At 50.5% G+C, this 22,328-nt stretch overlaps 1 protein-coding gene across 1 annotated transcript; it reads right to left on the minus strand.

The window, feature by feature from the left end:
* Window positions 1–594: 594 nt before the first annotated feature.
* LOC148526750 (uncharacterized) lies at window positions 595–22,298 on the minus strand. The gene is made up of 3 exons (XM_088469831.1): window positions 22,114–22,298; window positions 4,700–4,819; window positions 595–3,520 (listed from the first exon to the last, which is right to left on the minus strand). The coding sequence occupies exons 2-3, from the start codon at window positions 4,787–4,789 to the stop codon at window positions 878–880; spliced, it is 2,733 nt and encodes a 910-aa protein (XP_088325957.1). The 5' UTR covers window positions 4,790–4,819; window positions 22,114–22,298; the 3' UTR covers window positions 595–877.
* Window positions 22,299–22,328: the final 30 nt, after the last annotated feature.

Below are 22,328 nucleotides of genomic sequence, written 5' to 3' on the forward strand. Positions count from 1 at the left end.
CAGAGCCGGCACAGTGACCCGGGGGAAGCGGGATAGGGGTGATCGCAGCCAGCTGCTCTTCTCACACACTACTGATGGTCTGTGCTCTCACATGGACCCTGCGCCCTAGCCATGTGCGGACACCGTTTACGTTCTGCCAAGTTCGGTTCTTGATTGGCCGCCTGCCTGAGTGACGTAGCTATTACATCAAAGCCAATCAGCACCGCGTTTGCTCCTCGAAAGCAAATACTCTTTTCTCTGCTTTCCACGAGAGCTGTCGGCATCCGCTGATTGGCGGGAGGCTGGGAGCCGGTGAGGCGGAGTAACAGTGCATTATCATTTGCATCTATAGGGGCTCAACTTGCAATAACCCCTGGAAACAGTCCATTTTGCTTCAGAGTCCATGGCCAAATATATCATCGCATTTACAAATTGGTGAAATGTTACAATAAAAAAAAAAATCCCCAAAAACCATAAAAGGGCGTGGCTTAGCCGATTGGGTTTCACACACATGATCTAGCCATTATCTAACAAAGCATTTTCCGTACGTATGTTCTGGCGAAATGTTTGTCACAGGCATACTAGTATTAAGATATTTCATGTATTCAGAGTTAGAATTAAAAAAAGATAAAAAAAACAAAAACAAAAAAACGCCCCATACATTTATTGCATTTTTACACACACGGAATTCCCAAATCGACAACATTTCCCTTTTGCTGAATTCATAAGTGTAGACGTAAAATTATTGCATTATTTTTATAATCAATTTTTTTTTACAAAATTAAAGCAAAAACTTTTTGGTGTGTAAATCTAAAATGTGTCGGGCATCGGACTCTGTAGATCTGCAGCAGGAAGCAAAGCAGTGGTCTAAAATGTTTAACATTACAGATACTGACTGTCACGCGCACAGTGCTCCTGGATGCTTTCTTTGTGTGGGAGGCTTTCTGTCTTTTGCCTTATTCAATAAGGAATGCCAGAGGTATTTAGGAAGCTGAGTAAATCGTGCTCCACAACTGCACTGGAACTGGGATACTAGCGGGTGCAGCCAGCTGTGGGCTTGGAGCTGCCGGTAACCTCGCAGGGCCTTTCCGCACACAGCGCAGATAAAGGCAGTGTCACTCAAATGTTCCAACTGGTGCCGGAGAAAGTGCAAGGAACCAACTGGGGATCGTCCGCAATCACATATGTGTTTCTTCCGCGTGTTGCTGTTTACTTCCTTATGCTGGTGCCATTTTAGCCGCCAGGACTGATAAAAGCGCACGCCACAGTCTCGACATCTGCGCGGAGGCTTGGGCCGTTTTAAAAGCCTTGCCACCAATGTATACGGCAACATCAGTGGGAAGTAAATTGGTTGCTCCTTTGGTTCCCTGGTAGTGAAGGAACCAACTTGAGGCCTGAGCACCACCTCTTCAGCATCGCCTGCAGTCTTTAAATCCTCTACGTTTTGGATTACATGGTCACCTTCGGATAGCAAGACCTCACGCACATCTTCAGCCCCTATCACAAGCTCAAAGACGTATTCTGGAACCACAGTAGAAGGCCTCTGTTGGTCAACCTGATTAGACATTGGATCATCTCCAGAATCTTCACCTCTATGTGCCTTTTCCTCATCTGTATGAAGGTTGTACTGCTCGGTCAAGTTTAAATGTCTGACTTGGCCACAGTAGCTTTGAGAATTACTATTATCATCATGTACATCAGAAGTGATACTTTCGCCATGGTCTCCTTCAGTTGACCTATTTTGTTGATCTACTAGGTCTTTGGTGTCACCTTCCACGATGTATTCCTCTCCTTCCACATGGACCATTTGGGCCTCAGCTTTCACGCTGTTTTCCAATTCTTTCTCTTTCATATGCCAGCGAATGTGGGTGGCATAGGAACAGCTCTTATTAAACACTCTGCCACAATGTTGGCAGCAGAAAAGGTAAATGGGACGAGTGTTCTTCTCACCACTCTCTAGATGTTTTTCCAAAACGGAAGGGACTTGGTTTGCCGGTCTGCAACTTTCCTGGTCCTCCCTTGCTGACTTTGGAGTCGGACTACTCTCAGTAGATACAGTCTCACGATCTTTCAAATGCCAGCGAGTGTGAGTGGCATACGAACAGTGCTTATAAAACACTTTACCGCAATATTCGCACGTAAACGTTTGAGACGATTTGTGGGAGCTAACTGGGTTCTTTTTAAGCACCACAGCAGATACAGCATCATGTAGGGCGGCCCAACCAGGTTGCTGGCCTTCTGTGCTAGTCACGGAAGATGCAAATTCTTTCTCTTTCATATGCCAACGTACGTGGGTGGCATACGAGCAACGCTTGTTGTACACTCTCTTACACTGCTGGCATTTGAAAATTTCAACTGTTTTACCCGGGAGGGTTGTTGGACTTACAATATTCTCTTTGCTGTTCTCAGGAGGCCTACCGTAATCCGAATTAGTACAGACACTCTTCAGTTTCTCTGTCGGAGAAGGGATGTGCCCAGTGTGACTATCAAAGTCTTGTTCCACTTTTACCAACGGTGGTACTGGAGTGGTATTTTGAGAAGCATTCAAATTTGGTGAGAAGAACATCCTAGTCTCCTCATTGCGGCAAACATGAAACTCTAGATTGCATCTGCTCCTAAACTTGTGCCCACAGCGGTGACAGGTAACAGTACCTTTATAAGATATGTTGTTGGCAGGAACTAACTTGCCATCTGCGGAGAGACCATCCTGACTCCATTGCTGCACGTCTGACGGATCTACTTTCATTGCAATACTGGACATATTCACATACTCCTCGTCATTCCTGTAATGTCCCTGTAAACTTTGAAGCTGCTTTTGAGCTTCAACGCACATGTTCTCTAACCTATTCATAGACTCCTGGTTTAGTTCGCTCTTCTTTGCAGAAACGTTATTTTTCTTCTTGCTATTGGAAAAATGATGACCTACATTACAGATTGGTTGTTGAGGGGCGCCTAAGGCCGACTTAATGCATATATGTTTCTCCAGGTTGTACAAGCGTCCAAACTGACGTCCACACCTGGCACATTTGTGGCTTCTCACCCAAGGCTTTACGGTGCCAGCAAACTGGGTGTTTGCATTAAAGTAACTATATTTTCCTAAACCCTCTCTCTCGCCTTCTTCATGGGGCAAAGTGGCAACAGAAAACAGCTCGATGGAGTTAGAGGGGGACTGACCATTCGCTGGGATGATCTCTGTGTGAGAAATTTCTGTTTCTTCAAAACCGGGTTCCAGCTGAATAGCTTGGTCATGTAGATCGTTGTCATACATGTTGCTCCAAACAATGGAGTCACCATCTCCCTGTACTTCATGTATGTGGAGTCCTGCGTGTAGACCTTTTGAGGATGACAACGCAGAGATCTTACTTTCCAACTGTTCTTTCTCCTCAATCAGCCTCTTGATGTCAGAACCATAATTTAGTATATCCAAGTTCTTAACCTCCGAAGGTGTGGAAAGCACATGCTGGGAGTCCAGGTTCTCATCACTGCTTGAATCTTCTGAGTAATGGAGATGGTGCCACACTGGCAGGTCCTGCTTATTCTCCTGGTGGAACAATCAGGACACAGAAGAGGAGTCAGCTCTGGAACATAAGCTCTGTGCATAACACAAGCAACTGGCTACTCTACAGCGTGGAACACAGTTATTTGAAACAATTGATCACAAGGCCTAAGATTAGCACACAGGGAATTGGGCAAATGTCCTGATTGGGGAGGTTTGTGTCTAAAGGCGCATATCCACTACATGATAAAAATGAATGATTACGACATCATTCATTAATCGTGCAGTGAATATGCCAGCAACGACCAGCGATGCGCGCTCCCACTGGTCGTTGCCGGCATCTGTCATCGCCTGAACATGCAGGCCAATCTGCCGGTATCGACAGGTTGGGCATGTTCGGGGATGAGGGAGGGTGCCTGCACTGAACGACATATCAAACAGTGTGGGCACAACATCCACTGCACAGGATGATGAACGATTATGATGTTGTAATCGTACAGTCGTTCTACACTCTTATCTACGCTCGCTATCTGCTTGACTAATGACTCCATCTATTTAAGGTTCTAGAAAAACGTTTTAGGACAAGATGCCCCAGACTGACATATTGCCCCTCTCTATGCAGTCCCTGCTATAAACAAGACGGGTTTTAAAAATCATAGGGGGGCGCAAGCCCATATAAAAGCGCAGGGTGGCAAGCACAGCACTTTTATACCAATCATAGAAATCTGTTGCGACTTCTAATGTACATAATAATTTACAGGAGGGCTTGCCTTATAATACACAAGTTGATGCCAGCGATGTGTTGTTGGAGTGCTGGCCAGGGCACCCTTTATCATTCCTAAATCGTGTCAATTTCCCCCATAAATTGCACATTGAAGTTCACAACCGTATCAAAATACGCCACCAAAGTGCAGCTGACGTCAGCACTGCATTGCCAGGACCTAGTTGAATTGACCTACTGTATACATGTGCAGTAAGGGATGACCAAAAGCTGGATTTCCATTGAAACATCCCTAAACCCTAGAGTTACTCCCAGCCATGGTTGCTTGACAACCTGGCACAAAATTAACCCAGAATCCGTTTCAATCGATGATGTAATCAGATAACATCTATGCTACGAATTAATAGTTACCTGCACTCTCTCAAAGACCTGCAAATTCTAAATACAATCAGCCCCTAGCAGGCTGGAAGTTATAGGATTTCAGTACAGGCGGCTTTACCTACCACTTTAACTGCAGCGCAGTCGTCCATAGCTGCGACGCCCTCGTTCAGTTCTACTTCAGCTCCGACCTCAAACCCCTGATGGGGATCCATGGTTTCAGACAACTGTCCCGATCACACTACCTGTAAGAAAATCATATAGACTTAAAATAATCTACAAGCAGTAACTTTGTTTTAAAGCTCAATGTACCGGTAAGTGGCACCAGTGATGTCACTCTGAGGCTTTGGTTTAAGCATGAGAACATGGACTTTGCGATTACACGACTGAGTAAATGATTCACTCGTTAAAGTCAGAAATGTATCAGAGCACGGTGAGAAAGAGTCTATCCATATATACTCATTAAACAGGCGCTGCCCATTACCGGCATGACGTTCAGCATGAAGCGAAACCATAGTGGGATATATACAAACAAAGCTAAACACGAAGTAGACTATCTGCACAGACAAATTGTTTCAATATGGTCAATCATATGATCAAGTATTTGTACCTTGGAAGATAACCTGCATTATTATTTTATTGCCTAGGCATGTATGGAATTTATATCACAGTTAGGACTTGATTCTGCGCAAATGATCCATGTTTTTCAACTGCGTATTGGTCTAAGCAGCTACAAAGTCGCACAGCGCAGACTTCTTACGATATGTGTGCAAAAAGTTAACCTGGGAACACATCTATACAATCGTAGGGTCGTTCTTTCGGCCGTTGGATTGTATAAGTGTGTACACTGTCCCGATGGCTTATAACGCTACTGTGACGGCTGGGATCGGGTAGTCGAATCTCGTGCTGTTTAATATTTATTGGGCCGACTACCCAATCCCATAGATGCACACTATGTACATCGTCTAGTGTATACCCGGCTTTAGACATTCTTGTACTGGCTGCTGCCTATGTGCAAATAGAGGCACTCATTTAGTTTTTGAATCTGCCTCAAGTGGCATTGTTGCGTCTAAAGACTCACACAGTGGGCGATGCACATTCAGACGCACGCTTGTACACCAGGGGACGGGCAGAAAAAAAGCATTAGCATAAGGTTGCAGACATGACTACTTGTGCTATAAATTAGCCCCTTAACTTTTGTAACTTTTAAAACAAAAAAAAAAATTATGTAATTAAAATTTGTTATAAAACTGATGATCTGCCACCGGGATATAGTAAAAGCTTGTCTAATAGCTAAGATGCGGGACATGTGAGAATGTTTTATGAAGTTGTACTCTGTTACTGATAAAGTATACTGTGGTCAAAGGGCCTGATTCAGAGACGGACGTTCTGAAAGAGCACTCGCTCTGAATCATGGCTTTTTTGTGCGGCCTCCTGGCCGCTCGCATAGCTGTGGGTGACCACCCACAGCTATTGCGAGCGGCCAGGATGATGGTCGCGATGGTTAAGACCATCGCGACCATCGGGCTTGCGACGAGACCCTTGTGGTAGGGTCTCGTGGCCGCAAGCCCCAGAGAGCTTCCGGCTCTAATAGAGCCAGAAGCTCTCCCACTGAATCACTGGTGATGTCAGTGGGGCCGCCCACAAACGGCAGGCGTTCGCTTGGGAACACCTCCGTTTGTGAAGCCACTCCCCCGCCACGCCTACAAAACGGGGCGAGCTGTCGATCAACATCAACAGCCACCCCTTTTGAAGTGAACTACGGAGCGAGAGCGCAGAGCCCACCATCGACCCAAAGAGGAAAAAGTTCTATTTCTTTTACTCGGTAGGCTCCCCAGCTATTGAGGCACTACAAGTCCCAGCATTCTATTTCTGATGGACCATGCTGGCACTTGCATTTGCCTGTGCCTACTGCATTTAAAAACTCAGTAGCATTCTACAATGACTCGCCTCTGACACTGAATAATGAGACTCACATAAGTCTCAGAGAAGCAGCAAGCTGGCCAATCACTGATAAACCAGAGAGCCATAAAGAATCTAATGAGAGTCAACCTTGTAAGAGAGACATTAGTGTGCCAGTCAGGAACACTGGGATAAATAAACTACTGACCTGGAAGTTGTAACGGGAGCAGAGCATGCTAGGAACTGTAGTCAGGGAATCTGGAGTAATCTAATGAGAACTACATTACCCAGCAGGGCCGGGCAGAAGAGGAATACAGTGGCCAGCAAGGGACATACACACACAGACAGCTTCTATCTCCAGCACAATTATATAGCTGGCTTTGACCAGTGAGGTCGTACGTAAAATGTATAAGTGAAAAGATTCAGTGCTGCTAGTTTATTAGTGATGTATGTATGACGTAGTACAACACTGAAATGATAGTAGAGGTCTGACACAGCTTCCAGTAATCACTTTTAATGAAGTTATAAAAAACTAAAATAATAATAAAATAAAAACTGCACTAAAATGAATAGAAAAAGCATTTCAGTTTTTCTAATATATAGCAGAGTATAGAACAAGTGTACATGGCCTTTTCTTGTATATCGGAATATTAAGGGGAGAGGGGTACATAAAAACCGCACACGAGAGCCCTGAGAGTTAGGCAGTGGAATGGGTGCCTGATGGTACAAACATTGGTATCTCCAGATTACCCTTTACAGATCTCTCATGCCCCGCTATACCACTTGCGTCTCACTTGTAGGAGAGACTATTGGGGGTAAACAGTTTCCTTTAGGGCACAGTTTAAAAGTGAGCAGGCGCTAGGAGCTTCCGGCTAGATGTTACTGACCGCTGGTCTATTAGAACAGCCCCAGCAATATGGCATTAACAGACTACAGTATGCCACATCACAGTGTGGTTTTGTGCTCAGGAAGTTAGGAGCAAACAGTGTATAACAGCAGCAATACAGCAGCACTCCATAAATAAAGAATAAAGATATGCACACATGTGTAAGTGACAAATTAAACTCCTTTCTATTACCATAGTGCAACAAATTTAAGGTAAAAGATCATCTGCTTTATTATGCACATAGCCAATGAGAGCCTAGGAACAGCAATGCTGCATCTTATCCATGATTGAGTACTCTCCCAAAACACGTCCAGGAGGCTTCTGAATTTTAGGTAGTCCTCCCAGGAGAGAAGGCCGCCCACCCGAACGCAGCCTCTGGCCCTGATTCAGAGCCGGACGCTCTGACAGAGCGCTCGCTCTGAATCAGGGCCGGCCTATTTTTTTTTTTTGAACGGCCTCCTGGCCGTTCGCATAGCTGTAGGTGACCACCCACAGCTATAGCGAGCGGCCAGGGAGATGGTCGCGATGTCAGTGGGGCCGACCACCCACAGCTATAGCGAGCGGCCAGGGAGGTGGTCGCGATGTCAGTGGGGCCGGCCCCAGACGGTAGGCGTTCCAATGGGAACGCCTCCGTCTGGGCTGTCACGCCCCCGGCCCGCCCGCCAAAGGGGGCGTGCTGTCACTCAACATCGACAGCACGCCCCCTTTGGTACGAGACCCGGAGCGACAGATTGCCCGTCGCTATCCGGGTCTCGCGCATGCGCACTGGGCCACCATCGACCCGCTTGCGAGCGCATAGCACTCGTGATCGGGTCTGAATCAGGCCCTCTGTTTCTTGTAAAGTGGGCGGGGCCTTGTTGACGCGATTTCCGTCATCACGCAATGAGTTAGAGGACCTGATGATGTGATTTCCGTTATCACGCAGAGAGTTGAAGGACCTGATGACATCATGCAGCGAGTTGGAGGACCTGTTGATGTGATTTCCGTTATCACGCAGAGAGTTGGAGGACCTGATGACATCACGCAGCGGGTTGGAGGACCCGATGATGTGATTTCCGTCATCACGCAGCAAGTTGGAGGACCTGATGATGTGATTTCCGTCATCACGCAGCAAGTTGGAGGACCCGATGGTGTGATTTACATCATCATGGCAGCACAGGCGCTGCGCGATGATGATGCAAATTGTTGGCGTTGCTCAGGGCCGTGATGACACAAAGCCCCCACGCTTTTCCCAATTACATCCTTTCCAGTCCAAAAAGTAGACCAGTATGATTTCACTGTTGCTCATAGAACAGGACACAACTCCCTCGTCAATTTGAGGACTGATGGCTATTAATTCACATTAGAAGGTGCATATAGTACCACTAGTGATGCGATCTATGTATACACCCTAAAGCTGGGTACACACTGAACAGATATATCTGCAGATGATGGTCGTTCATACACACTGAGCGACAATCATCTGCTTCTGGCCGCGTGTCCCTTTGGCCGGGTGGCGTGTCCCACCCCCCCCCCCCCCCCCCCCCCACGGCCTCTGCTACAAGTGTATGGGCAGTCAGAAGTCCGTCCGTCCATCCACACTGCCCGACGGACAGATATATCTGCCATCGGCTGTGCAGCAGAGCCGACGCGATATGTCTGTGAATGACGTCGTTCACAGACATAATGCTGGTACACACTGGCCGACGGCACCTGATATATTGGCCGATCAATTGATCGGCCAATATATCTGTCAGTCTGTACCCAGCCTAATAATGACCTTAAACTCACATTGAGCATCACGGCATGAGACTAACCTCTGCAATACAGCGACATCCTGGTAGCAATCCAAGTGCAAATGATTATACTGCATATACCCACTCCTCCTCCAACTACAGGGTATGACATACACAAATTGTTCAAGTATGATTATACACCTAGTACATGGGGGCATTGCCATTATTCTGCATTGGGATAAAAGCAAAACACTTGCTGCATGATAATGAAATCAGGTGCTCCTCCCACACTACATTCTGGTTGGTTACCTGGCTATCAGGTAGCATGCGACACGACCCGGGTCATCATGACCATACGCATTTCACAGCGACCCGGAATGACCCGTGTCCAACCCTGCAAGCTACAGTGTTGGATTCTTGGGTCACTGGACCCGGGCTGAGGCATTTCCACTCACAAAAATCCTGGGTTAGTGTATGTCAGTGTAAAAGAGGTATTAATACACAAACCTGCAGAATGCACCTGATCTCACTGCAGCAGAGGCGATAAATTAGATGCATGGCTGCAGATCATACTCTATACCTGCAGCTACTTACCCACCACCTTAGCTACCTGTCACTTACCTCCCACCTCATACCTGTCACTTACCTCCCACCTCATACCTGTCACTTACCTCCCACCTCATACCTGTCACTTACCTACCACCTCAGATACCTGTCACTTACCTCCTGCCTCAGCTACCTGTCACTTACCTCCCACCTCATACCTGTCACTTACCTCCCTCCTCAACTACCACCTGTAACTTAATACCCTCCTCAGATAATTGTGACTTACCTCCCACTTCAGCTACCTGTGTTTTACCACACTCCTCAGATAGTTGACTTACCTTCCACCTCAGATGGCTGTCACTTCTCTCCCACCTCAGATGGCTGTCACTTCACTCCCATCTCAAATAGCTGTCACTTACCTTCCACCTCAGATAGCTGTCACTTCCCTCTCACCTCAGATAGCTGTCACTTACCTCCCCCTCAGATAGCTGTCACTTACCTCCCACCACAGCTACCTGTCACTTACCTCCAACCTCAGCTACCTGTCACTTACCTCCCACCTCATACCTGTCACTTACCTCCTGCCTCAGCTACCTGTCACTTACCTCCCACCTCATACCTGTCACTTACCTCCCGCCTCAGCTACCTGTCACTTACCTCCCACCTCAGATAGCTGTCACTTACCTCCCGCCTCAGCTACCTGTCACTTACCTCCCACCTCAGATACCTGTCACTTACCTCCCACCTCAGCTACCTGTCACTTACCTCCCACCTCAGCTACCTGTCACTTACCTCCCACCTCAGATACCTGTCACTTACCTCCCACCTCAGCTACCTGCCACTTACCTCCCACCTCAGCTACCTGTCACTTACCTCCTACCTCAGCTACCTGTCACTTACCTCCCGCCTCAGATACCTGTCACTTACCTCCCGCCTCAGATACCTGTCACTTACCTCCCGCCTCAGATACCTGTCACTTACCTCCCACCACAGCTACCTGTCACTTACCTCCCACCTCAGATAGCTGTCACTTACCTTCCACCTCAGATAGCTGTCACTTACCTCCCACCTCAGAGAGCTGTCACTTACCTCCCACCACAGCTACCTGTCACTTACCTCTCACCTCAGATAGCTGTCACTTCCCTCTCACCTCATCTACCTGTCACTTACCTCCCACCTCACACCTGTCACTTACCTCCCGCCTCAGCTACCACCTGTGATTTACCTCTAATCTCAGCTACTTGAGACTTACCTCCCACCTCAGATAGCTGTCACTTACCTCCCACCTCAGATACCTGTCACTTACCTCCTGCCTCAGCTACCTGTCACTTACCTCCCACCTCAGATACCTGTCACTTACCTCCCACCTCAGCTACCTATCACTTACCTCCCGCCTCAGATAGCTGTCACTTACCTCTCACTTCAGCCACCACGCCTCAGCTACCTGTACCTTACCTCTCACCTCAGCTACCATCTATGACTTGCCTCTAATCTCAGCTACCTGTCACTTACCTCCCACCACAGCTACCTGTCACTTACCTCCCGCCTCAGCTACCACCTGTGATTTAACTCTAATCTCAGCTACTTGTGACTTACCTCCCACCTCAGATAGCTGTCACTTACCTCCCACCTCAGATACCTTTCACTTACCTCCTGCCGCAGCTACCTGTCACTTACCTCCCACCTCAGATACCTGTCACTTACCTCCTGCCTCAGCTACCTGTCACTTACCTCTCACTTCAGCCACCACGCCTCAGCTACCTGTACCTTACCTCTCACCTCAGCTACCATCTATGACTTGCCTCTAATCTCAGCTACCTGTCACTTACCTCCCACCACAGCTACCTGTCACTTACCTCCCGCCTCAGCTACCTGTCACTTACCTCCCGCCTCAGCTACCTGTCACTTACCTACCACCTCAGATACCTGTCACTTACCTCCCACCTCAGATACCTGTCACTTACCTCCCGCCTCAGCTACCTGTCACTTACCTCCCGCCTCAGCTACATGTCACTTACCTCCCACTTCAGCTACCTGTCACTTACCTCCCACCTCAGCTACCTGTCACTTACCTCCCGCCTCAGCTACCTGCCACTTACCTCCCACCTCAGCTACCTGTCACCTCCCACCTCAGCTACCTGCCACTTACCTCACACCTCAGATACCTGTCACTTACCTCCCACCACAGCTACCTGTCACTTACCTCCCACCTCAGATAGCTGTCACTTACCTCCCACCTCAGATAGCTGTCACTTACCTTCCACCTCAGATAGCTGTCACTTACCTCCCACCTCAGCTACCTGTCACTTACCTCTCACCTCAGATAGCTGTCACTTCCCTCTCACCTCAGCTACCTGTCACTTACCTCCCACCTCAGATAGCTGCCACTTACCTCCCACCACAGCTACCTGTCACTTACCTCTCACTTCAGCTACCTGTCACTTACCTCCCTCCTCAACTACCACCTGTAACTTAATACCCTCCTCAGATAATTGTGACTTACCTCCCACTTCAGCTACCTGTGTTTTACCACACTCCTCAGATAGTTGACTTACCTTCCACCTCAGATGGCTGTCACTTCTCTCCCACCTCAGATGGCTGTCACTTCTCTCCCATCTCAAATAGCTGTCACTTACCTTCCACCTCAGATAGCTGTCACTTCCCTCTCACCTCAGATACCTGTCACTTACCTCCCACCTCATACCTGTCACTTACCTCCTGCCTCAGCTACCTGTCACTTACCTCCCACCTCATACCTGTCACTTACCTCCCGCCTCAGCTACCTGTCACTTACCTCACACCTCAGATAGCTGTCACTTACCTCCTGCCTCAGCTACCTGTCACTTACCTCCCACCTCAGATACCTGTCACTTACCTCCCACCTCAGCTACCTGTCACTTACCTCCCACCTCAGCTACCTGTCACTTACCTCCCGCCTCAGATACCTGTCACTTACCTCCCGCCTCAGATACCTGTCACTTACCTCCCGCCTCAGATACCTGTCACTTACCTCCCACCTCAGATACCTGTCACTTACCTCCCACCTCAGCTACCTGTCACTTACCTCCCGCCTCAGATACCTGTCACTTACCTCCCACATCAGCTACCTGTCACTTACCTCCCACCTCAGCTACCTGTCACTTACCTCCCACCTCAGATACCTGTCACTTACCTCCCACCTCAGATACCTGTCACTTACCTCCCACCTCAGATACCTGTCACTTACCTCCCACCTCAGCTACCTGTCACTTACCTTCCACCTCAGATGGCTGTCACTTCTCTCCCACCTCAGATGGCTGTCACTTCTCTCCCATCTCAAATAGCTGTCACTTACCTTCCACCTCAGATAGCTGTCACTTCCCTCTCACCTCAGATACCTGTCACTTACCTCCCGCCTCAGATACCTGTCACTTACCTCCCACCACAGCTACCTGTCACTTATCTTTCACCTCAGATAGCTGTCACTTCCCTCTCACCTCAGCTACCTGTCACTTACCTCCCACCTCAGATAGCTGCCACTTACCTCCCACCACAGCTACCTGTCACTTACCTCCCGCCTCAGCTACCTGTCACTTACCTCCCACCTCAGCTACCTGTCACTTACCTTCCACCTCAGATGGCTGTCACTTCTCTCCCACCTCAGATGGCTGTCACTTCTCTCCCATCTCAAATAGCTGTCACTTACCTTCCACCTCAGCTACCTGTCACTTACCTCCAACCTCAGCTACCTGTCACTTACCTCCCACCTCATACCTGTCACTTACCTCCTGCCTCAGCTACCTGTCACTTACCTCCCACCTCATACCTGTCACTTACCTCCCGCCTCAGCTACCTGTCACTTACCTCCCACCTCAGATAGCTGTCACTTACCTCCTGCCTCAGCTACCTGTCACTTACCTCCCACCTCAGATACCTGTCACTTACCTCCCACCTCAGCTACCTGTCACTTACCTCCCGCCTCAGCTACCTGTCACTTACCTCCCGCCTCAGCTACCTGCCACTTACCTCCAACCTCAGCTACCTGTCACTTACCTCCAACCTCAGCTACCTGTCACTTACCTCCCACCTCATACCTGTCACTTACCTCCTGCCTCAGCTACCTGTCACTTACCTCCCACCTCATACCTGTCACTTACCTCCCGCCTCAGCTACCTGTCACTTACCTCCCACCTCAGATAGCTGTCACTTACCTCCTGCCTCAGCTACCTGTCACTTACCTCCCACCTCAGATACCTGTCACTTACCTCCCACCTCAGCTACCTGTCACTTACCTCCCGCCTCAGCTACCTGTCACTTACCTCCCGCCTCAGATACCTGTCACTTACCTCCCACCTCAGATACCTGTCACTTACCTCCCGCCTCAGCTACCTGTCACTTACCTCCCGCCTCAGCTACCTGTCACTTACCTCCCACCTCAGCTAACTGTCACTTACCTTCCACCTCAGATGGCTGTCACTTCTCTCCCACCTCAGATGGCTGTCACTTCTCTCCCATCTCAAATAGCTGTCACTTACCTTCCACCTCAGCTAACTGTCACTTACCTCCCGCCTCAGATACCTGTCACTTACCTCCCACCTCAGATACCTGTCACTTACCTCCCGCCTCAGCTACCTGTCACTTACCTCCCGCCTCAGCTACCTGTCACTTACCTCCCACCTCAGCTAACTGTCACTTACCTTCCACCTCAGATGGCTGTCACTTCTCTCCCACCTCAGATAGCTGTCACTTACCTCCTGCCTCAGCTACCTGTCACTTACCTCCCACCTCAGCTACCTGTCACTTACCTCCCACCTCAGCTACCTGTCACTTACCTCCCGCCTCAGCTACCTGTCACTTACCTCCCGCCTCAGATACCTGTCACTTACCTCCCACCCAGATACCTGTCACTTACCTCCCGCCTCAGCTACCTGTCACTTACCTCCCGCCTCAGCTACCTGTCACTTACCTCCCACCTCAGCTAACTGTCACTTACCTTCCACCTCAGATGGCTGTCACTTCTCTCCCACCTCAGATGGCTGTCACTTCTCTCCCATCTCAAATAGCTGTCACTTACCTTCCACCTCAGCTAACTGTCACTTACCTCCCGCCTCAGATACCTGTCACTTACCTCCCACCTCAGATACCTGTCACTTACCTCCCGCCTCAGCTACCTGTCACTTACCTCCCGCCTCAGCTACCTGTCACTTACCTCCCACCTCAGCTAACTGTCACTTACCTTCCACCTCAGATGGCTGTCACTTCTCTCCCACCTCAGATGGCTGTCACTTCTCTCCCATCTCAAATAGCTGTCACTTACCTTCCACCTCAGATAGCTGTCACTTCCCTCTCACCTCAGATACCTGTCACTTACCTCCCGCCTCAGATAGCTGTCACTTATCTCCCACCTCAGCTACCGGTCACTTACCTTCCACCTCAGATGGCTGTCACTTCTCTCCCACCTCAGATGGCTGTCACTTCTCTCCCATCTCAGCTACCTGTCACTTACCTCTCACCTCAGATAGCTGTCACTTCCCTCTCACCTCAGCTACCTGTCACTTACCTCCCACCTCAGATAGCTGCCACTTACCTCCCGCCTCAGATACCTGTCACTTACCTCCCACCACAGCTACCTGTCACTTACCTCCCACCTCAGATAGCTGTCACTTACCTTCCACCTCAGAGAGCTGTCACTTACCTCCCACCTCAGAGAGCTGTCACTTACCTCCCACCTCAGCTACCTATCACTTACCTCCCGCCTCAGATAGCTGTCACTTACCTCTCACTTCAGCCACCACGCCTCAGCTACCTGTACCTTACCTCTCACCTCAGCTACCATCTATGACTTGCCTCTAATCTCAGCTACCTGTCACTTACCTCCCACCACAGCTACCTGTCACTTACCTCCTGCCTCAGCTACCACCTGTGATTTACCTCCCGCCTCAGCTACCTGTCACTTACCTCCCGCCTCAGCTACCTGTCACTTACCTCTCACTTCAGCTACCTGTCACTTACCTCCCACCTCATACCTGTCACTTACCTCCCGCCTCAGCTACCTGTCACTTACCTCCCACCTCATACCTGTCACTTACCTCCCGCCTCAGCTACCTGTCACTTACCTCCCACCTCAGCTACCTGTCACTTACCTCCCACCACAGCTACCTGTCACTTACCTCCCACCACAGCTACCTGTCACTTACCTCCTGCCTCAGCTACCACCTGTGATTTACCTCTAATCTCAGCTACTTGTGACTTACCTCCCACCTCAGATAGCTGTCACTTACCTCCCACCTCAGATACCTTTCACTTACCTCCTGCCTCAGCTACCTGTCACTTACCTCCCACCTCAGATACCTGTCACTTACCTCCTGCCTCAGCTACCTGTCACTTACCTCTCACTTCAGCCACCACGCCTCAGCTACCTGTACCTTACCTCTCACCTCAGTTACCATCTATGACTTGCCTCTAATCTCAGCTACCTGTCACTTACCTCCCACCACAGCTACCTGTCACTTACCTCCCGCCTCAGCTACCTGTCACTTACCTCCCGCCTCAGCTACCTGTCACTTACCTACCACCTCGTATACCTGTCACTTACCTCCCACCTCAGATACCTGTCACTTACCTCCCACCTCAGATACATGTCACTTACCTCCCACCACAGCTACCTGTCACTTACCTCCCGCCTCAGCTACCTGTCACTTACCTCCCACCTCAGATACCTGTCACTTACCTCCCACCTCAGCTACCTGTCACTTACCTCCCACCTCAGATACCTGTCACTTACCTCCCACCTCAGATACCTGTCACTTACCTCCCGCCTCAGCTACCTGTCACTTACCTCCCACCTCAGATACCTGTCACTTACCTTCCACCTCAGCTAACTGTCACTTACCTCCCGCCTCAGATACCTGTCACTTACCTCCCACCTCAGATACCTGTCACTTACCTCCCGCCTCAGCTACCTGTCACTTACCTCCCACCTCAGCTAACTGTCACTTACCTTCCACCTCAGATGGCTGTCACTTCTCTCCCACCTCAGATAGCTGTCACTTACCTCCTGCCTCAGCTACCTGTCACTTACCTCCCACCTCAGATACCTGTCACTTACCCCCCACCTCAGCTACCTGTCACTTACCTCCCGCCTCAGCTACCTGTCACTTACCTCCCGCCTCAGATACCTGTCACTTACCTCCCACCTCAGATACCTGTCACTTACCTCCCGCCTCAGCTACCTGTCACTTACCTCCCGCCTCAGCTACCTGTCACTTACCTCCCACCTCAGCTAACTGTCACTTACCTTCCACCTCAGATGGCTGTCACTTCTCTCCCACCTCAGATGGCTGTCACTTCTCTCCCATCTCAAATAGCTGTCACTTACCTTCCACCTCAGATAGCTGTCACTTCCCTCTCACCTCAGATACCTGTCACTTACCTCCCGCCTCAGATAGCTGTCACTTATCTCCCACCTCAGCTACCGGTCACTTACCTTCCACCTCAGATGGCTGTCACTTCTCTCCCACCTCAGATGGCTGTCACTTCTCTCCCATCTCAGCTACCTGTCACTTACCTCTCACCTCAGATAGCTGTCACTTCCCTCTCACCTCAGCTACCTGTCACTTACCTCCCACCTCAGATAGCTGCCACTTACCTCCCGCCTCAGATACCTGTCACTTACCTCCCACCACAGCTACCTGTCACTTACCTCCCACCTCAGATAGCTGTCACTTACCTTCCACCTCAGAGAGCTGTCACTTACCTCCCACCTCAGAGAGCTGTCACTTACCTCCCACCTCAGCTACCTATCACTTACCTCCCGCCTCAGATAGCTGTCACTTACCTCTCACTTCAGCCACCACGCCTCAGCTACCTGTACCTTACCTCTCACCTCAGCTACCATCTATGACTTGCCTCTAATCTCAGCTACCTGTCACTTACCTCCCACCACAGCTACCTGTCACTTACCTCCTGCCTCAGCTACCACCTGTGATTTACCTCCCGCCTCAGCTACCTGTCACTTACCTCCCGCCTCAGCTACCTGTCACTTACCTCTCACTTCAGCTACCTGTCACTTACCTCCCACCTCATACCTGTCACTTACCTCCCGCCTCAGCTACCTGTCACTTACCTCCCACCTCATACCTGTCACTTACCTCCCGCCTCAGCTACCTGTCACTTACCTCCCACCTCAGCTACCTGTCACTTACCTCCCACCACAGCTACCTGTCACTTACCTCCCACCACAGCTACCTGTCACTTACCTCCTGCCTCAGCTACCACCTGTGATTTACCTCTAATCTCAGCTACTTGTGACTTACCTCCCACCTCAGATAGCTGTCACTTACCTCCCACCTCAGATACCTTTCACTTACCTCCTGCCTCAGCTACCTGTCACTTACCTCCCACCTCAGATACCTGTCACTTACCTCCTGCCTCAGCTACCTGTCACTTACCTCTCACTTCAGCCACCACGCCTCAGCTACCTGTACCTTACCTCTCACCTCAGTTACCATCTATGACTTGCCTCTAATCTCAGCTACCTGTCACTTACCTCCCACCACAGCTACCTGTCACTTACCTCCCGCCTCAGCTACCTGTCACTTACCTCCCGCCTCAGCTACCTGTCACTTACCTCCCACCTCAGATACCTGTCACTTACCTCCCACCTCAGCTACCTGTCACTTACCTCCCGCCTCAGCTACCTGTCACTTACCTCCCACCTCAGATACCTGTCACTTACCTCCCACCTCAGATACCTGTCACTTACCTCCCACCTCAGCTACCTGCCACTTACCTCCCACCTCAGCTACCTGTCACTTACCTCCCACCTCAGATACCTGTCACTTCCCTCCCGCCTCAGCTACCTGTCACTTACCTCCCGCCTCAGCTACCTTTCACTTACCTCCCGCCTCAGCTACCTGTCACTTACCTCCCGCCTCAGCTACCTGTCACTTACCTCCCGCCTCAGCTACCTGTCACTTACCTCCCGCCTCAGCTACCTGCCACTTACCTCCCACCTCAGCTACCTGTCACTTACCTCCCACCTCAGATACCTGTCACTTACCTCCCACCTCAGATACCTGTCACTTACCTCCCACCTCAGATACCTGTCACTTACCTCCCACCTCAGCTACCTGTCACTTACCTCCCACCTCAGCTACCTGTCACTTACCTCCCACCACAGCTACCTGTTACTTACCTCCCACCTCAGATAGCTCACTTACCTCCCGCCTCAGCTACCTGTCACTTACCTCCCACCTCAGCTTCCTGTCACTTACCTCCCACCTCAGATACCTGTCACTTACCTCCCACCTCAGCTACCTGTCACTTACCTCCCACCTCAGATACCTGTCACTTACCTCCCACCTCAGATACCTGTCACTTACCTCCCACCTCAGATACCTGTCACTTACCTCCCACCTCAGCTACCTGCCACTTACCTCCCACCTCAGCTACCTGCCACTTACCTCCCACCTCAGCTACCTGTCACTTACCTCCCGCCTCAGATACCTGTCACTTACCTCCCGCCTCAGATACCTGTCACTTACCTCCCACCACAGCTACCTGTCACTTACCTCCTGCCTCAGCTACCACCTGTGATTTACCTCTAATCTCAGCTACTTGTGACTTACCTCCCACCTCAGATAGCTGTCACTTACCTCCCACCTCAGATACCTTTCACTTACCTCCTGCCTCAGCTACCTGTCACTTACCTCCCACCTCAGATACCTGTCACTTACCTCCTGCCTCAGCTACCTGTCACTTACCTCTCACTTCAGCCACCACGCCTCAGCTACCTGTACCTTACCTCTCACCTCAGCTACCATCTATGACTTGCCTCTAATCTCAGCTACCTGTCACTTACCTCCCACCACAGCTACCTGTCACTTACCTCCCGCCTCAGCTACCTGTCACTTACCTCCCGCCTCAGCTACCTGTCACTTACCTCCCACCTCAGATACCTGTCACTTACCTTCCACCTCAGCTAACTGTCACTTACCTCCCGCCTCAGATACCTGTCACTTACCTCCCACCTCAGATACCTGTCACTTACCTCCCGCCTCAGCTACCTGTCACTTACCTCCCGCCTCAGCTACCTGTCACTTACCTCCCACCTCAGCTAACTGTCACTTACCTTCCACCTCAGATGGCTGTCACTTCTCTCCCACCTCAGATAGCTGTCACTTCTCTCCCATCTCAGCTACCTGTCACTTACCTCTCACCTCAGATAGCTGTCACTTCCCTCTCACCTCAGCTACCTGTCACTTACCTCCCACCTCAGATAGCTGCCACTTACCTCCCGCCTCAGATACCTGTCACTTACCTCCCACCACAGCTACCTGTCACTTACCTCCCACCTCAGATAGCTGTCACTTACCTTCCACCTCAGAGAGCTGTCACTTACCTCCCACCTCAGAGAGCTGTCACTTACCTCCCACCTCAGCTACCTATCACTTACCTCCCGCCTCAGATAGCTGTCACTTACCTCTAACTTCAGCCACCACGCCTCAGCTACCTGTACCTTACCTCTCACCTCAGCTACCATCTATGACTTGCCTCTAATCTCAGCTACCTGTCACTTACCTCCCACCACAGCTACCTGTCACTTACCTCCTGCCTCAGCTACCACCTGTGATTTACCTCCCGCCTCAGCTACCTGTCACTTACCTCCCACCTCAGCTACCTGTCACTTACCTCTCACTTCAGCTACCTGTCACTTACCTCCCACCTCATACCTGTCACTTACCTCCCGCCTCAGCTACCTGTCACTTACCTCCCACCTCATACCTGTCACTTACCTCCCGCCTCAGCTACCTGTCACTTACCTCCCACCTCAGCTACCTGTCACTTACCTCCCACCACAGCTACCTGTCACTTACCTCCCACCACAGCTACCTGTCACTTACCTCCTGCCTCAGCTACCACCTGTGATTTACCTCTAATCTCAGCTACTTGTGACTTACCTCCCACCTCAGATAGCTGTCACTTACCTCCCACCTCAGATACCTTTCACTTACCTCCTGCCTCAGCTACCTGTCACTTACCTCCCACCTCAGATACCTGTCACTTACCTCCTGCCTCAGCTACCTGTCACTTACCTCTCACTTCAGCCACCACGCCTCAGCTACCTGTACCTTACCTCTCACCTCAGTTACCATCTATGACTTGCCTCTAATCTCAGCTACCTGTCACTTACCTCCCACCACAGCTACCTGTCACTTACCTCCCGCCTCAGCTACCTGTCACTTACCTCCCGCCTCAGCTACCTGTCACTTACCTACCACCTCAGATACCTGTCACTTACCTCCCACCTCAGATACCTGTCACTTACCTCCCACCTCAGATACATGTCACTTACCTCCCACCTCAGCTACCTGTCACTTACCTCCCGCCTCAGCTACCTGTCACTTACCTCCCACCTCAGATACCTGTCACTTACCTCCCACCTCAGATACCTGTCACTTACCTCCCACCTCAGCTACCTGCCACTTACCTCCCGCCTCAGCTACCTGTCACTTACCTCCCGCCTCAGATACCTGTCACTTACCTCCCGCCTCAGCTACCTGTCACTTACCTCCCGCCTCAGCTACCTGTCACTTACCTCCCGCCTCAGATACCTGTCACTTACCTCCCGCCTCAGATACCTGTCACTTACCTCCCGCCTCAGATACCTGTCACTTACCTCCCGCCTCAACTACCTGTCACTTACCTCCCGCCTCAACTACCTGTCACTTACCTCCCGCCTCAGCTTCCTGTCACTTACCTCCCACCTCAGATACCTGTCACTTACCTCCCACCTCAGCTACCTGCCACTTACCTCCCACCTCAGCTACCTGTCACTTACCTCCCGCCTCAGATACCTGTCACTTACCTCCTGCCTCAACTACCTGTCACTTACCTCCCACCTCATCATCCTGTCACTTACCTCCCACCTCAGATACCTGTCACTTACCTCCCACCTCAGCTACCTGCCACTTACCTCCCACCTCAGCTACCTGTCACTTACCTCCCGCCTCAGATACCTGTCACTTACCTCCCGCCTCAGATACCTGTCACTTACCTCCCGCCTCAACTACCTGTCACTTACCTCCCGCCTCAACTACCTGTCACTTACCTCCCACCTCAGCTTCCTGTCACTTACCTCCCACCTCAGATACCTGTCACTTACCTCCCACCTCAGCTACCTGCCACTTACCTCCCACCTCAGCTACCTGCCACTTACCTCCCACCTCAGCTACCTGTCACTTACCTCCCGCCTCAGATACCTGTCACTTACCTCCTGCCTCAACTACCTGTCACTTACCTCCCACCTCAGCTTCCTGTCACTTACCTCCCACCTCAGATACCTGTCACTTACCTCCCACCTCAGCTACCTGCCACTTACCTCCCACCTCAGCTACCTGTCACTTACCTCCCGCCTCAGATACCTGTCACTTACCTCCCGCCTCAGATACCTGTCACTTACCTCCTGCCTCAACTACCTATACCTTAACTCCCACCACAGATGACTTACCTCCCACCTCTACCTCGCTGCGGGGAAATGAGAGTCCAGCGGCTCTGCTCCAACCTGGAACTAGTACTACTACAGTACAGTTGAAGCCACAGAGCATGCTGGGAAGTATAGTTCTGCCTTTTGGAGGCATGTGTGTGAGGACTACATTACCCATCAGACACCATGATACTGACTGAGAAGTGCTACGTGCGCATGCGCGGTGACGCTACACGCCG

This window comes from Taudactylus pleione, unplaced genomic scaffold, assembly GCF_031769625.1.
Source record: "Taudactylus pleione unplaced genomic scaffold, aTauple2 ptg000094l, whole genome shotgun sequence".
In the NCBI taxonomy this organism is placed as follows: Eukaryota; Metazoa; Chordata; class Amphibia; order Anura; family Myobatrachidae; genus Taudactylus; species Taudactylus pleione.

Bases quoted from the DNA above. Each gene is read 5' to 3' on its own strand.
- LOC148526750 (XM_088469831.1), bottom strand. From the start codon at position 4,789: ATGGATCCCCATCAGGGGTTTGAGGTCGGAGCTGAAGTAGAACTGAAC. The intron at 3,521-4,699 runs GTAGGTAAAGCC...TTGTTCCACCAG, and splicing joins ACTGCGCTGCAGTTAAAGTG to GAGAATAAGCAGGACCTGCC.